At 37.5% G+C, this 15,122-nt stretch overlaps 1 protein-coding gene across 1 annotated transcript; it reads left to right on the top strand.

The window, feature by feature from the left end:
- Positions 1 to 1,891: 1,891 nt before the first annotated feature.
- gtpbp8 (GTP binding protein 8 (putative)) lies at positions 1,892 to 14,509 on the top strand. The gene is made up of 8 exons (XM_041807454.1): positions 1,892 to 2,037; positions 4,801 to 4,995; positions 5,108 to 5,261; positions 8,060 to 8,158; positions 8,971 to 9,101; positions 9,493 to 9,592; positions 11,236 to 11,354; positions 14,289 to 14,509. The coding sequence occupies exons 2-8, from the start codon at positions 4,826 to 4,828 to the stop codon at positions 14,377 to 14,379; spliced, it is 864 nt and encodes a 287-aa protein (XP_041663388.1). The 5' UTR covers positions 1,892 to 2,037; positions 4,801 to 4,825; the 3' UTR covers positions 14,380 to 14,509.
- Positions 14,510 to 15,122: the final 613 nt, after the last annotated feature.

Genomic DNA, 15,122 nt, shown 5'->3' with positions numbered 1-15,122 from the left:
TAATATCTTTTTTCAGCTGCAGTAAACCATTTCACAAGCTCTTCTTATCCTGACCGGTTATGTTATAGCATCAATTAAACATGAAAACATCAGCTTCAAACAAGACTTGGGTGATTTGAGATGAACATGTTTTGAGACACTACCTGATTTGAGTAGAGCTACCTCCGTCTGCAGCCTCCATTTATTAGCAGCAGGCTAACATTAGCACGCCTAGCTTCCATTCATTTTTTACCCCACATTTATTTCAGCCGCGCTACCACACTCAGCTCAAATGTTCAACCATAAGAATAGTGCTGTGTCAATAAATCAACACTGGAAAAATGTTGAGACAGTGCGCACAATGAATGAAAAGATGTAGCCTACTTAGGCATCTACGAGAAGCAAAGCCAGTTCTGAGTCATGGAAGAGCTTTTTTAGCGTCGTGTAGGCTCGCCACCGTGGAAAAGCAAGTCCGATATTAACTTTAGTTTTTCCTTTTGCTTTGCCAGAGGGTTTCCTAGACAAATGTCGAGGCTTTTTAGGTGGAGGGAAAGCCGGTGGCAGGCCTTCGGTCGCCCGCTTCGGACTGGAGTCTGCCATTCACACTCCTCTCAGCTGTTTGGGTGAAACATTTACCTGCAGCAGCACTGCTGCCCCTGGGAGCACATCTAGGAGGAGAGGGGCATGTGCCAGAGGAGAAGGTTACCGCCCCAATCCGGTCCGGACAGACTTATAAACATCTCATATAAACAAAACTACAGGGTACCGAAGTTTTAATTCAGTGTGTTGATACTGTACTCAGAAAAACATTTACATAGCATATGTTTGATTTTTATTACATTTAAGTGTAAAATGTCGGATATTCTACCTTTAAATCTCTGTTTTGAACCTTTGAGATAATCCATTTCAAACCAGTGTTGCACATGGAATATAGTTGTCATCAGTATTTCATAGAAATATTAAGTTAGTGTAAAAACAGCTCATTTAAAATAAACAAGTTATTTGAAATCAAGTCAAGTTTAGTTTACTTGTTATTTTTGATGCAATGAGTTTCTTATTATTTTTATTAAGCTCAACTGATTTCATTTTATAGTAATAGGCTTTTAAGATTTTATATTTTCTTGTCAGTCTCTGTTAAATCCTGTCTGTTCCCTGTGAAGCACTTTGGGCTGCATGCTTGAATCAATGAAAAGTTGAGTTGAGTTTTTGAAGCTGTGTTGTAAAACATGTGAATAAATGTGTGTAAACAAACTTTCTACCTTTAAGTCCATAAGTCAATGTTCTTGTGGCTTAACTAAAAAGTTGAATAATATTGTTTAAGAAAAGAACACATTATAACCTCTGCACTGAACAAAGTTATCCAAAGATCACTGTAAATCACTGCGCTCAAGACAAATCCCTAAGAACTTGTCAGTCAGTATGCTTGTGTCAAAGACTACAATTAAGGATATTATTTCTTTGATCTATTTGAATTTTATTACATTTGTAAGAACAGAATTCATGTCTTTGTTTCGTTTTAAAGCTTTGTTTTTTATTTGGGGTTCAGAAAACTTAATCATTTTTTAAAAATAATAATAATTTTTCATTTTAGATTGATTTAGTTAGTTTTAGTTTACTATAATAACCTTGGTCTGCTGCACTTAAAAGACAACCACAGCCACCGTCTGTAACTCATAGATTACATCTACTCAGTGCCACAGTCTACACTTGGAGATTATTTGTATTACAGTACAGGTCGATATTTAACAATCGTTTATTTAAAGGGAGGGGAGACAGCTTTTTTATTTCAATTTTCATCCATTTATTAATTCGTTTAGATCACGTTGTCTTCGTACCTGCTGCTCTCTATTCCTACCCGGCAGAGGTAAAGGGAGGAGAAATATGTTGAACCGGAACCCTTAGCAACGTCACCTCGTTTCCAGTCGGACCTCTCCTAGCGCTGCACAAAACATGGAGGACTGTGAAACATTTTGTGATGAGCAGTGAGAATGACTTTCAACTTTGGCCAAATTAATGCGTGTTCTTCCACGAATAAGCAATTTTAATATCGGAATGTAGGTAAGTCTTCACGTCGACCTGTGTTTATAAACATGTGTCCTACATTTTCAACGTTTTGGACAAGTAAAGCTAAAGTTTTGCTAACACGCTAGTTGGAGCTTCGCCCTGAGAACTCCGTGTAGATAGATTCAGGTGTAAAGCCATGTATTTGAGTTTTTTTAGAGCCATTTATTTAAAGCATAATTTATGGCCTTTTTTCTTATTGCATATGTTATTACATTTTAATCTATTAGGCTACTTCAGCTTTGTTTTTAGCGTCACATTTGTCATATGCTTGTGTTATTTACAGAGAGAGCTGTTCAGACAACAGACTAGAGTTTCCTGGGGTTATTTACAATTTCATCTCAAAGAATAAGAATGTATTTGGAAACAAAAAGTAATCTTAGGTAATTTTATTAAAAAAAAAAGATACATTTTAATTATCTTTAATTAAAACAAAGTACAGTAGGCTACAGATCATTCATTGTCATCTGTTTTTTTAACTGAAACCAGGATTTTCTTAGTTAAAGAAAATGAAAGGAAAATCAATGTCTGAAAGCAAGATGTACTAACAACCCCTGACTCTATGTCACAAGTCCTTAAAGTTACTCTTTAACTAGTTTGTGTAATGACTGATGTCTGTTTTCTTGTTAAGGCCAGGAAAATTACATTGTATATTTAAAGTACAGTGAAAAAGACAAGAAACAAAGTAACAAAACAACCCCTATAATTTGAACACTGAAGCAGTAAACCAACAGCTCTAGTTGGCGATATAAACTCAATGCAGTTTTTTCAAACTGCTTTAAACTGGTCCAGGTCCAGTCTAAGAGAAAAAGGCCAACTTTTCCATTGCACATATATCATGTATAATGGTTACAAGTCCTCCACCTTGGGTGGAGGTTCCTTGTTACTGCTTTTTTAAAAATAAGCATAATCCTCTACATTTATTTGTTTGCAGTCCTATTTGGCTCATTGTTTATATTTTCCAAAACAAATTACTTTGAATGAAACTGATTTTATCCATGTGATCGAAGCCAGATAAAGTTCCTGCAAGTTGGCATTCCGGTGGTTGAGAAAAAATGGATACAAAGTCTTTTTCTTCAAAATGATCATTTTTCGCTTTTTTCTCATATTATGCAAGTCCGACATTTTAACTACTCATTTGATGAAAAAAGTAACACAGATGTGATTTTTAAAAGTGTTAATTTTGTGTTTTAAAATGAGTTTCTGTGGGGAGATTGAGGGGAGGGTAAAGCAAAACTGCTGGGTGATAACTGACCACTCAGCCTGCCATTGTTCCCAGTTTCGCCCATTGAGATGGACAATAACAAACACCACATGGCTCAAACGCAACCCCTCCTCTGGCACATAACTACAGCTGTTTCTAGTTATCAGCTTTATCAACAAGCCCCAAGATGCACCCTGCAGTGAAGAAAAGTAGAAGAGATGATGAAGAAGCGGCAAGAATTATCAACAGACTTGGGACAACTTCAGGATCACTCGACAGTGAAAGTTTGATGAAGGCAGATTTCCTGTGGGAACATTCTGATGAGCGTCACCAGTCCGATTCAGAAGCTTGGTTTGGGTGGACTTTATGTAAATGTGGCCCTGTTGTTCACGCCCATTACCTGGCCTTTTCTGGTAGGAAAAGTCCTGGAACTTTGAGCCTGGTTTTCTCAGAACAAACAGAAACTAGAAGTTAACACTCAAATCAGCATATCTTTGTAAAATATGCTCAGATTAAGGTGTATGATACACCATTTGAAAGCTTGGAATCTACACTTTCATAACGTGTAAAAAAAACTCAAAAATGACCTTGGACGATTTGCAGGAGTTTTTACCAGCTTTGGTCACATATGTTTTTTTAATAATCCTTAAATTCATTACACTTAAATTAAAACATTGTTTTTTTCTGTTTTTGTCTAGACTATGACAGCTTACAGCTCACATAAACTGAATATCCAGTATACAAAAAATACTAGTATTTGATATGACCAATTATAAAATGAGGTTTATTATAGATTTAGTAGCTTAGATGATATTTTATAAAGTACCCCTTCAAAACTTCTATTAAAAACTGGGAATTAGGGATGAAAAATATTTTAGGCATGCTACAGTATCAGTAAATATTTAATTTTTTGCCAGTCTTTGCAACTGAAATTTTGGCTGTTAATATCAAGTGAATATAGAAAAAGGTTTATGGCATTTTAGGCTGGACCGACAAATCGACCACACCTTAAGCCTTTTTTTGTTCATCCTCATTAGGGCTGGATATTGTTTGGATTTTTTTGATACTGGTGCTAAATTGATACTTTTGAAATGATACCAGTGCCTAAACAGTGCATGAATCAAAAGATTTAAGAGATAAATGGTGTGTCATAGTCAATCAGGGAATTATTGCTGCATTGGTCTCCTAAATGGTTCCAAGAAATATCTTAAAGATGTAACCAGAACATATAAGTAAAGGAAACAAGTATATCTCCTTTATTTAAGAAGCTCAAACTAAATTCCTATGGTTGCATTGCAAACAAAGCAAAATGTGTCAGTCAGTGTAACTGAATCAGAGGTGGGAATATAAGAGCAGAGCAAAGGCAGACATTTAGGTCTGAATTACATATATAAACATCAGTATCAATATCGCTGTCATCCAAAATGAATTTGCAAATATTGGCATCACTCATCCGCAGAAATCCCGTATCATTCGTCCCTACTAGAAATCCTTCTCTGAGACTGCTTTCAAATTAAAGTATGTAATTGTTGATTATTGTATCCTCTCTGCTGCAGGTAGGCCTGAAATCTTCAAGAGAAGATGTTCTCTTCCCGGCTTTATTTGTTACTCCATCCCGGGACTCAGCTTTGCAGAGCTCACCTGCGAAGTGTCCATAAATTTGCTTCACTTCAAAAAACCACATCACTACCTCCAAAGAAATTCCAAAGCTTAGTTTACCCCTTTAGTGATTTGGAGGCTTACCTGGACCGGTAAATTATCTTGTTTCTACAATTCAAGTGTTTAGCCAGATTGTGTAAAGCCTGTTTATTGATAGAATTGTGTTTTCTCTTTTTAACCTTATTTTTTTCGATTCATCTTTAGCTCTGTGGACAGGACACCATTCCAACTCTTTCAACCTAGTTTTGAGGACATGTTGAAAGCAGAGAAACTGTTTTATTCTTCCCCATCTCATAAGATTGATTATTACATCTCTGCAGAAAGGATGGAGCATGTTCCTGCGTTAAAACCACCAGAGGTAAGAGGACTTTTAGTTGGCATGTGGGTCATGTTCAACACTTGCCTATATTGGTTCCTTCAGTATCAATGAAAATTGTCTTTATGCAGTTCAGAGATGGTGAAACTCTAATCAATCATTGAATGAATCAAGTCTTATATAAATGCCAGCTCCATACAGTAAATTGTCGTGGCCATTCAAGGCATTGTACATTTTTTAAAGAGTTCCAGATGGACAACCATTGCTGTAGCCCTCCACTGATCTGGGCTTTATGACATTGTGGCTAGACAAGAGCCTCTTCTCAGTGCGAAATACTTGAAAGCCTTCCTGGATATTGCCCAAAAAAAGCACCTGAAGGACTCTCAGACTGTGAGAAACAAGATTCCCTGGTCTGATGAAACCACGTTGAACTGTTTGGCATGAGTTCTAAATGTAATATCTGGAGGAAACTACGCACCACTCATCACCTGTGTAATCCCAACAGTGAAGCATGGTGGTGGCAGCATCATGCTGTGGGGGTGTTTTTTAGCAGCAGGGACTGGGAGACTGGTCAGGGTTGAGGGAAAGCTGAATGGAGCAAAGCACATAGATATTGTTCATGTTGGAAGGTTGATCTTCCAACATGACAATGGCTGTTAGCACACAGCCAAGACAACACAGGAGCGGCTTAGAGACAACTCTGTGAATGTCCTAGAGTGGCCCAGCCAGAGCCCTGATGTGAACTCTATCCAACATCTCTGGAGAGACCCGAAAATGGCTGACCCAACTGACATGAATGCTGCAAAAGTGTATATTTTACCATGTGTTTGTCTAATTCAGTTGTTCCTGAATGAAGCGAGGCATGTCTAGTGGTGTGTTCTGAATTTGAACAACCATGCATTATCACTATAACTATACATCAACTAAAGATACTGTAAGGCATGCTAAAAGGGAGATTTTACATTAATGTGAAGATGGTGTGCCTTCAGATTTTGGCTTGAACTTTGGCTTGCCTTTGGCAAAAGATGTTTGAAAATCACAGATATATATATATATTTTTAGAAAATGTTAACTGAGGTAAACAAACACCTAAAGAGTAGGGTCAATTACGTTTATCTTTCAACCTACCCTTTCCTTTTCCTTTATTTAAGAGTGCAGGTTTAATACTTTAGTATTGACTGTGGTTTCTAGTAAACAGTCACAGACTGAACAATCAAAATCAAAAGATACTTTTTCGTGATCTAGTTTTACAAACGTCATCAAAGTTTTACATTTGAAACCTTTTAATTTCTAAAGTAAATTAAGTAACACTTTCCTCCTTGCTCTGACTCTCCAGGTAGGTCTGACTGTGTTTGTCAAGTGCTTTATTTTTATGTTAAGAGAAAGTAAAAAATAAAGATAAGCTGCAGCTGAAGTAAGTGTGGATGTTGACCCTGAAGGTTTTGCCCTCCCTCGATAAAACACATCGACCCTGAGTCTCTAAAAAATGAAGCAGTGTCTCTTCACCCTGCTGCAGCCTCATACATAATGAAGCGAGGGATGACACGTGTTAATAAATGAGCAGATTTATAACCTTATAGACAGTAGTGTTCACCAGACGGCTCAGAATGGAACATTGTGCTGAGAGGACACCGCAGTCTCTTTGGCATGCTGGCTTAGTTACCACTCTGCCTCTCAGCTCTGTCAGACCATGATGTATTCTCAGCTTTTTGGCAGCGTCAGCCTCTATCCATCTGTCTTGTGTCTGAGAGATGGATGAGCTTGAGTCTTGTCCTGTGGGACTGAGCATTCGTTGGGACTGCAGTAACAAAATGGGAACAGCTTTAAAAGTTAAAGAGCAGTGTGCTGGTTATAGTGTTCGCTTAATAAGGAAAACGTGAAAGACATTATAAGTAGAAAAATAGTCCAGCGCAGACTCCTGTAGATCATTTTTACATGGGGGGCCATGTTCATGTGATGTCACACAGATGTATATATATATATATATATATATGGATATAAGCTTGAATCCAGTTAATTTAAATTGTTCTCCCCTTTTTGGACACTTTCAAAAATAAAAAAATAACAGTGGAGCTTGAATACAAACCTGCTCAGGTAAATGTAATGTTGTAAGTGCTTTTGTTTCTTCTTCTTTGCTCTAAAAACGGTAGCTCATACATGCACTGTTTCCTGGCAGTGAGAAGAATAGATTTCCAGTTTGTTGGGGGCAGTCTGTTGAGGAGGATGTGATGGAAAATGGTGTCAAAGGCTGCACTCAGATCAAGAAGGATGAGAATTGTCGACAGTCTGGAGTCAGCTGCCATGAAGAGATCATTGGGGATTTTCCTGTCTTGGGTCCTTGGACTCTGGGAGTAAATCATTGAGAGCTCATGTCTGCACAAGGAGAACATGCAAACTTTATGTAGGGATTTAAGGAACCCTCTTGCTGCGAGGCAACAGCGCTAAGAGCTTGGGTTAATGTGCCAGTTAAACCCGATGAAGCCTGCAAACAACTAAAACTTCAAAACTCTAGATCAAAATAATGCCAAACGGTTCTGCTCTGCACAGTGCTTGTAAACATCCAGGCAGTAGAGCCTTGTATCAGTATGGAAGTAGGCTCTAACTGTATCTCTACAGCCCTGGTTTGTGTGGTTGGCTGCTTAATAGCTAGGACACTACATTTGCCTGTTAAGGGCCTACGTTACTGAAAAAATGTACAGTTCATGGAACCAATCAGTAATTCTGGTGCTGACTTGCAAGGGTGACAACATTTAATCATCTAAACAGCTAAATATGCACATTGCTAAATAAGACACCTATTTTAAATACTGTAATGTACATTATCTTTTGTGCACTTCCAGGTGTGTTTCATCGGTAGAAGCAACGTTGGGAAGTCGTCCCTTATCAAAGCTCTGTTTGCCCTGACACCAGAAGTAGAAGTCCGCGTCTCCAAAAGTCCGGTGAGTAACCTGATCTCATGTTCAGCCTATGAATCCTTTTTAAGTTGTATTTTTTTTTTTTTCTGTATTCTGTGAAATAATAACGTATAATTATGTAACATTACGACACATGAAGCAAATACTATTTCTTGAGTGAACCACTGGGTGGAGTGACACAGTGCAGCCGCCATGTCTGGAGTGTAGTTCTGGCTTTGCATTTAACTTTCAGACATCTCCGTCTCGTAATGTTCCATGATTGTTTCATAGCATGGTGAATGTGCAGGTCACAACTTATCCACAAGAGTGTTTTGGAGTTGTTGGATTGTGTATTTGATGAGTTTGATGAGGGAAAGCAAAAATTCCGTCTGCTAAAATAGCATTCGCGGTGCAGCTGGTTTAACGGTGCCCCCAGATCTGGAAACAGCTTGCACAGACAGCTAAAGGAAACGGACCTATTACTAAGACTATAGGAATTATGGCAATGGGCGAATTTGCCAAAATGTTGAAGTATCCCTTCAAGACGTTTTATGGCTAATTTTTTGACTGTTTTTATGTTGAGTCATTGCAAAGGTTTTTGAAATTATTTTAAATACGGGTCTGCTAATGTCAGCTGATCATCAAGACCTGACGTTGTTGAGGCTGACGCTGTGAAGTGAAGGATTTCTCATTCACTAAGTTGTGCCTCCTCTCTCCTCCTGTCTCTTCCTTGCATCCCTCTTTCAATTCCTCGCTGGGTGGAGCTAAGACACGAGGAAACGATGTGAACGGAGGAAGGAAAGATACCAAAATGTGAAATGAGAAAGACCTTTTGTCTCTTTTTGTGTCCTCCTTAGGGTCACACTAAGAAGATGAACTTCTTCAGAGTTGGAAAATCATTCACCATCGTGGACATGCCAGGCTATGGACACAGAGCCCCTAGAGACTTTGTGGATATGGTAGAGCCATACCTTTACACCAGGAAAAAGTGAGACTTTAGTTATCCGTCCATTAGAAACCTGTCCTATATTAATGAGTATCTACTCTTTAGTCAGAGTAGTAAAATAATAAATATCCCTCATACAAATATGATCAATTTCTGAAAGGTCAAAGCAGGACTGTCATTAACCATCTGTCCTGTAATAAATACAAACAGCAGGCTTATCAGACCTCACTGCTAATTTACTCTTAATGACATTTATACTATGAATCACTTTCAAGTTCTAAATTTTTCACAAAGACAGAGCTGCAGGGTAGACCATTACATTCAGGGCTGATATCAACCATTCAACACTCAAAAAAGCACCTTCAGGCCAACAAATGATAAAACATGAAGTGAATTAAAAAGCCTTAGTTAATGTGCCTTTCCAATGTTTCAGCCTGGTGAGGTCGTTCCTGTTAGTCGATGGAAGTGTCGGTCTTCAGACGGCGGATTTGATTGCTCTGGAGATGTGTGAAGAGGTCAAATGTCCTTATGTGGTAGGACAGTTTTACAGTTTCTTTATAAAGAGAAACAGGAGGATAAATAAATAAAGATTAGACCCAACTTTGAATTTTTTTCTGTTTGCCACATACATGTAGTAGCAAAGATTGGCACAGTTATTAAAAAATACTCTAGTAATGGTTAATTTGTTAACAGAGCTGTTTACATCAGTTGCAGTTATTGCTCTAGGGATGCAACGATTATGGACTTTAACATACTTCTTTCCTTCTTTATTATGACTGTTGGCAAAGTAGCTGCACACATTTATGCTTCTGTTACTGACTAACCTGGAAAAAATGGTAACAAATAAAAAATTGGTATCATCTGACCTTGACTTTATTCAGAAAGTAGTTTCCAGTCAACTAGTAAGAGACTGTAAAGACTAAACAGCTTTAGATACTTTTGTAAATCTGCATTGTTGCAAGAGAGGGTGAAAACACATGGACCAGTTAAGCTAAGTTCACTTAAAAAAAAAAAAGGCTGTTTTTGTTGCCATGAGCTGTAGGTTTCCTGATCATTCAGGTCAAAAAAGGCAGCATGATCACAGAGAAAACAGCCTGCTGTAGGAAAAGCTTGCTGAAAATAAATACAAACAGCAGCCTGTTAACTTTAAATGATGCAAACAAGGCTGTCTGACATTTGGTAGTGTGATAAGTTTCCTAACTTGAACACTAATGGTCCACTTCACATTTTCTCGTCCTTCTTCTGAATCCTCCTCATTATGTCCACACCAAATTAATACTGAACGTTCTCACTCAGCTATTTAAAAGCTGCTGTCCTCTCTGAAACGCCACCACTGAGACATTATAATGAAGCACCCCCACTCTATAAGCACTCTGCAGTCAATTATTCATGCTCTCAGGTTATTAAACACTTTGGCCATTAGTAAAAGTGTGACGGCTCAGCTTTCAACAGAGATGAAGTCAAACTGCTGAAAGACAAAAAAAGCATGGAGAAAAGAGCTTCATGCAGAAGGAGTTTGGACATTTTTTGTGACAGAAATAGGCAATTAAAGCTTTGACCAATTTGAAATCTACTGAAACTTAAACACAAGCAAATTAAATATTATAACATCGCTATCCAACCTTTAATTACTAATTTTCCAATGTTGAAATTAAAGGAGAAAAATAAAGAATGAAATTTCACATCAAAACTTTTTCCAGAGCCAATAAATACCCAGAATTTTTGCACTAAAGATAAGGGAGTGGTTGGCGTCAATAGCCTACACTGTCTCCAGCATGGATTATGTGTTTTAGATTGTTGATTTTCATTGTGACGTGTTATAAAAACTGTACCAACTTATTCCATCCACATTCTTTCCATTTCTCTTGTGTGTGAATGTTGAGTGCCTGGAGAATTTTTAAACAGACTTGTAGAGAAGAAGAAGCACGAAACATTATTGAATTTAATGTTTGGGTTTGAAAGGGTTAAACAGGCTGTTGTAGTACCTTCAATTGTCCGGTAGATGCCAGTATAAATTCTTTCTGCCTCGTTTTACTTATCTAACACAGTTTGCTCACTTAACTTCAGCTGGTTCTGAGTTTTATCAGTTCCTGGTTGTTCTTTTTGTATACATTTATTTTTTTCTGATTATGTAGATAAAGTTAGTTTTTAAAGTTCCAGTCATTTCCCTCTGCAGATTGTGGTGACAAAGATCGACAAATGTAAACAAGGGACTCTGCTAACAAACTTGATGAATCTTCAGGATGTGGTCAAAACTCAGACCACGAGCTGCTTCCCCCAACCTTTCCTTGTCAGGTGAGTTTCTCTGTTTTTCTTTATCAGCATACAGCCATGCTTACTATTAAGACTCTCTTTTAAATAGTCTATTTAAATAACAAAAAACATATTTTATCATTTCAAAGGGATCCCACAACCTACCTGGTTTCCTATTTGTTGATGTTAACAAACAGAAGTCATGTTTAGATGAATTCGAGACACTTTAAAGGTTAAAAATGAAGGATTTTTCATACTTAAGTGTATATATTTTGCATAAATCCATTTGAAACCTTTGGCTGTATTGTGCCATTCAGTGTGCACAGAAATGTTGTCTTCATGCTTGACACAAACACCCAATGATAGAAAAACAGCTCTGAGGTGCTCCTAGAGGTGTTAAAACTCCACAGGGAACCTCAATTAAAGCTATGCACGCTCAGGGGAACATCACCACTAACAGCAGCAAATTCACAGAGTTAGTGCAGTTTGCATAAACACCAGCAACAGCACAATATCACTGCAGAATTCAAGATTCAGGAGAGTTGGTGACAAAAAGCATTTTTATGACATACCAAAATTAAATAAAAGCTAAACAAGGCAACACCTCTTATGATGGTGAAATCTAAAATGTCTTTTTGACACTTTCTCGAGACATATTACATTTTTAAAGCTTCATAAAAAATTATAACTACCATAACTTCAGACAGCTATAAAAAATATGGTGTATTGTATAACCATGGACTCAGATTGGACTGATGTTCCCTTTTTGTGGAGGTTAACATCATTATGAATACCAAACTTGTGAAAATTATCTTCACTTTTTCTACTTAGAATGTTTTTTGAACCTGTTTTTATAAGCTGGCATGCATTATTGAAACACTTTAAATTAAGCCTGCATGATTGATTTGAGGAAAACAAGCTATGTGCAATAAAATTGTATAATAATGCAATAACTAGGTTACCTGCAATGAATAAATAAATGTTTGTGAGATGCACTTATTATTAGCTAGAAGGTTCCTATGTCTCTCTGCTTTATTAGCTGTCCTACTTTATTCGTGCAAAGCCTACACAACTTTATTTTTTCCAAGACACATAATTCAGTTTACTGCCCACCAACAAAAACAAACAGTCAACAGCAGCGCTCAGACCTATCAGTGACAACAGATTCACTGAGAAGAACAAATCACAGGAATCATGAACCATGACCCCAATGAAACAACAAATAGATACCACAACACCATAAAATACACCAGATTTTACAGAAACTGTCCAATCATTTGGTTAGAGCTGCCAGCCTGATAGTCAAAGGAATTAAAGAGTTTGATGATCTGTTTTCAAGGAGATAAGAGGGCACCATCCTAACATTCAAGAGAACCTTGGGCCAAGGATGTGTCTAAATGACTAGTTATCCCTTTTGCTTTCTTGATCACGTTTCCTCCACAAGCTCAGATCTTTTAGCTGAACTCTGATGATCTTGGAGTAGACTTTTAGATAGTAATTGAGACTGTTTTTGGCTTTTATTGAGAACCCATCAAACCAACAAATACAAGAAAAGTTTAAAGGACTTTCAATTAAAGAGTGCATATAGAAAACAGTCAGACACATTAAAAGAGTCCAGCTTTCACACCAGCTGAATCAGCTGAAATTAGCTCAAACCAGCTTTTTGCAATGTTTTTGCCTCATATATAAATAGAAGAGTAAATTACATTACTATTTTTTACATGCAAAAGAAGAGTAGAGGAGATAGCACTGTCTACACTGCAAAAATAATGGCAATATTTATTGAATTTAAATGGAATTTATTAAAGGATAGCCCCTTGAAATGCAGCATCTCATTTTCAAGGGGTCCTAGAGAAATTAATCAATGGTGGGAGACTTTAGCCCAGTTCAGACCAAAGATTCACAAGGAGACGGTTTTAGAACATCACTGGTGACAATCGCAGCAGTCTGAACTGAGCCTTTGCAGCTCGAATCAAGCTCTCTGCTGATTTAGCCAGTAAATGAGCTTCTCAAGTCACAGACAGCTGGTTTAAGAACATTGCAAGCAGATATGTGTGAAAAGGGGAAATACACATTTGTTTTTGAGACTATAAATGTCAATTTCATTAGATAAAGTCATGCCATTAATTTTAGAAATGATTGCACCTACCTTTTTTTCATCAACCATCAGGATTTTCACTTTTGGCAGTGAAATTTCACAACACACATAAACACAAAAATGACTTCCTAGCGCTGTCTTGCTAAAACAAAGGTATCTGCTAAGAATAATTAATTTTCCACTGACAAATTCAGCTCCTGCAGTCTTTAATTTCTCATAGAAGTGCTGTGCATCCTTCTTATGAGTGCAGCTGGGAAAAGGAGAGTCTTTTCAAAACGACATTTCCATTTTCCCTTTTTAAATTGAACTGCTTCTTGGAAATGACTTAGCCCATATTTGTTTTTGTTTTTTTAAGTTTTAACGTAAAAAGGCTCTCCTTTTTCCCGCTGCACTCATAAGCAGGACGTGTGGCACATTATGAGAAAATACATGAGAAATTCAGGGCTGTAGGGGTTAAATTTGTTCATGGAAAAGTTTTTTGCTCAGCGGATATCGTTGCTATTGCAAGACTGATCTAGCAAAACCTTTTAATATTTGTATGTGCTGCAAAGTTTCACTGCTGCACTCCAATGGTGATGACAAGTATGATTTAGTAATGAAGTGGGTAACCGTGAGAGTGGCAGCTATGAAAACAATGCATCATTTCCTTCAGTCGCAGCAGTGTGAACTGGCAGAAGTTTAGAACTTCTCAAAGTGGAACGTTGCAGGCAGTTGTGAGTTTCGACTCGTCGCATTGTGAATCTTTGGTCTGAACTGGGCTTTACACCTAGACTTTTTTCCATGGTATCAATATTGTTTTATTTGTTCAGGTCAAATTGTACAAATTCTCGTATTTCAACAACCTAAATCAATTCTGTCTTTCTCTCTGTGTGTAACAGCTCCCCTAACTTTTGGGGAATCTTCCTCCTGAGATGTTTTATCACCCATGTGACAGGAAGCATCACGTTAATGGATACTTCTCAAAGATGACAGTGAGCCAGCTCAGACTCAAGGAGAGTAAACAGGACTCATCAAATCCACATACCTGGATTACAAACTTCACATGTAACACTGCTCTGCTTCAGAGGCTTTTATTTTCTAATAAAATGTGAAAAACTTTTTTGCTTGGTTGTCTTTTACTTTCTAACTTTACTTTCATCACGTTGTTTCAATATTCAGCAAACGACACCAGGACAGGGGACTTATATTTAATTATAACAGCTCTTCAGGAGTAACATTCTTCTTTTTAAACCAAACACAGAAAGTTACAGAAACGTTTTAAAAAACCGGAACCAGGACCAGTTTAGCTCAGTTGGTAGAGCAGGCATCCTTTAGTCCTCAGCGTACAGGTCACAGAATTGATTCCTGGCCTCAGCACTGTTTGGTGCATGTATTCCTTCTTCCCATGGTTTCTGTCTCTTCAGCTATCATAAAAATAATCATAAAAAGAAACAATTCCACCACAAGAAATTAACTGAAAAGAAACACTGAGAAAATTAAAAAACTTAGGAAAAGTATGCCATGATTACTCTGTTGTTTGTCTTAGTATTTATTTTGGGGCTTTTTAAGCCTTTATTGTAAAGATAAGGAAGTGGACAGAGTTAGGCTCAGTCCCATTTCTAACTTTTAGCCCTACTTTTCAATTTCCAGTGCTCCCTTACAAAGGAGTTGTGGTATCTTCTGCCACTGAATGAAACAACGGCTCTTCAGGTTCCTAATATATCCTCAGAAGT

This window comes from Cheilinus undulatus, linkage group 15 (assembly GCF_018320785.1).
Source record: "Cheilinus undulatus linkage group 15, ASM1832078v1, whole genome shotgun sequence".
In the NCBI taxonomy this organism is placed as follows: Eukaryota; Metazoa; Chordata; class Actinopteri; order Labriformes; family Labridae; genus Cheilinus; species Cheilinus undulatus.
Note: the sequence above shows the minus strand (reverse complement) of the source record. Positions and strands in the feature narration are given on the sequence as shown.

Coding starts and splice junctions, on each gene's coding strand:
- gtpbp8 (XM_041807454.1), top strand. CDS start 4,826: ATGTTCTCTTCCCGGCTTTATTTGTTACTCCATCCCGGGACTCAGCTT. Junction 4,996..5,107: donor TTGGAGGCTTACCTGGACCG/GTAAATTATCTT, acceptor ATTCATCTTTAG/CTCTGTGGACAGGACACCAT. Junction 9,593..11,235: donor AGGTCAAATGTCCTTATGTG/GTAGGACAGTTT, acceptor TTCCCTCTGCAG/ATTGTGGTGACAAAGATCGA.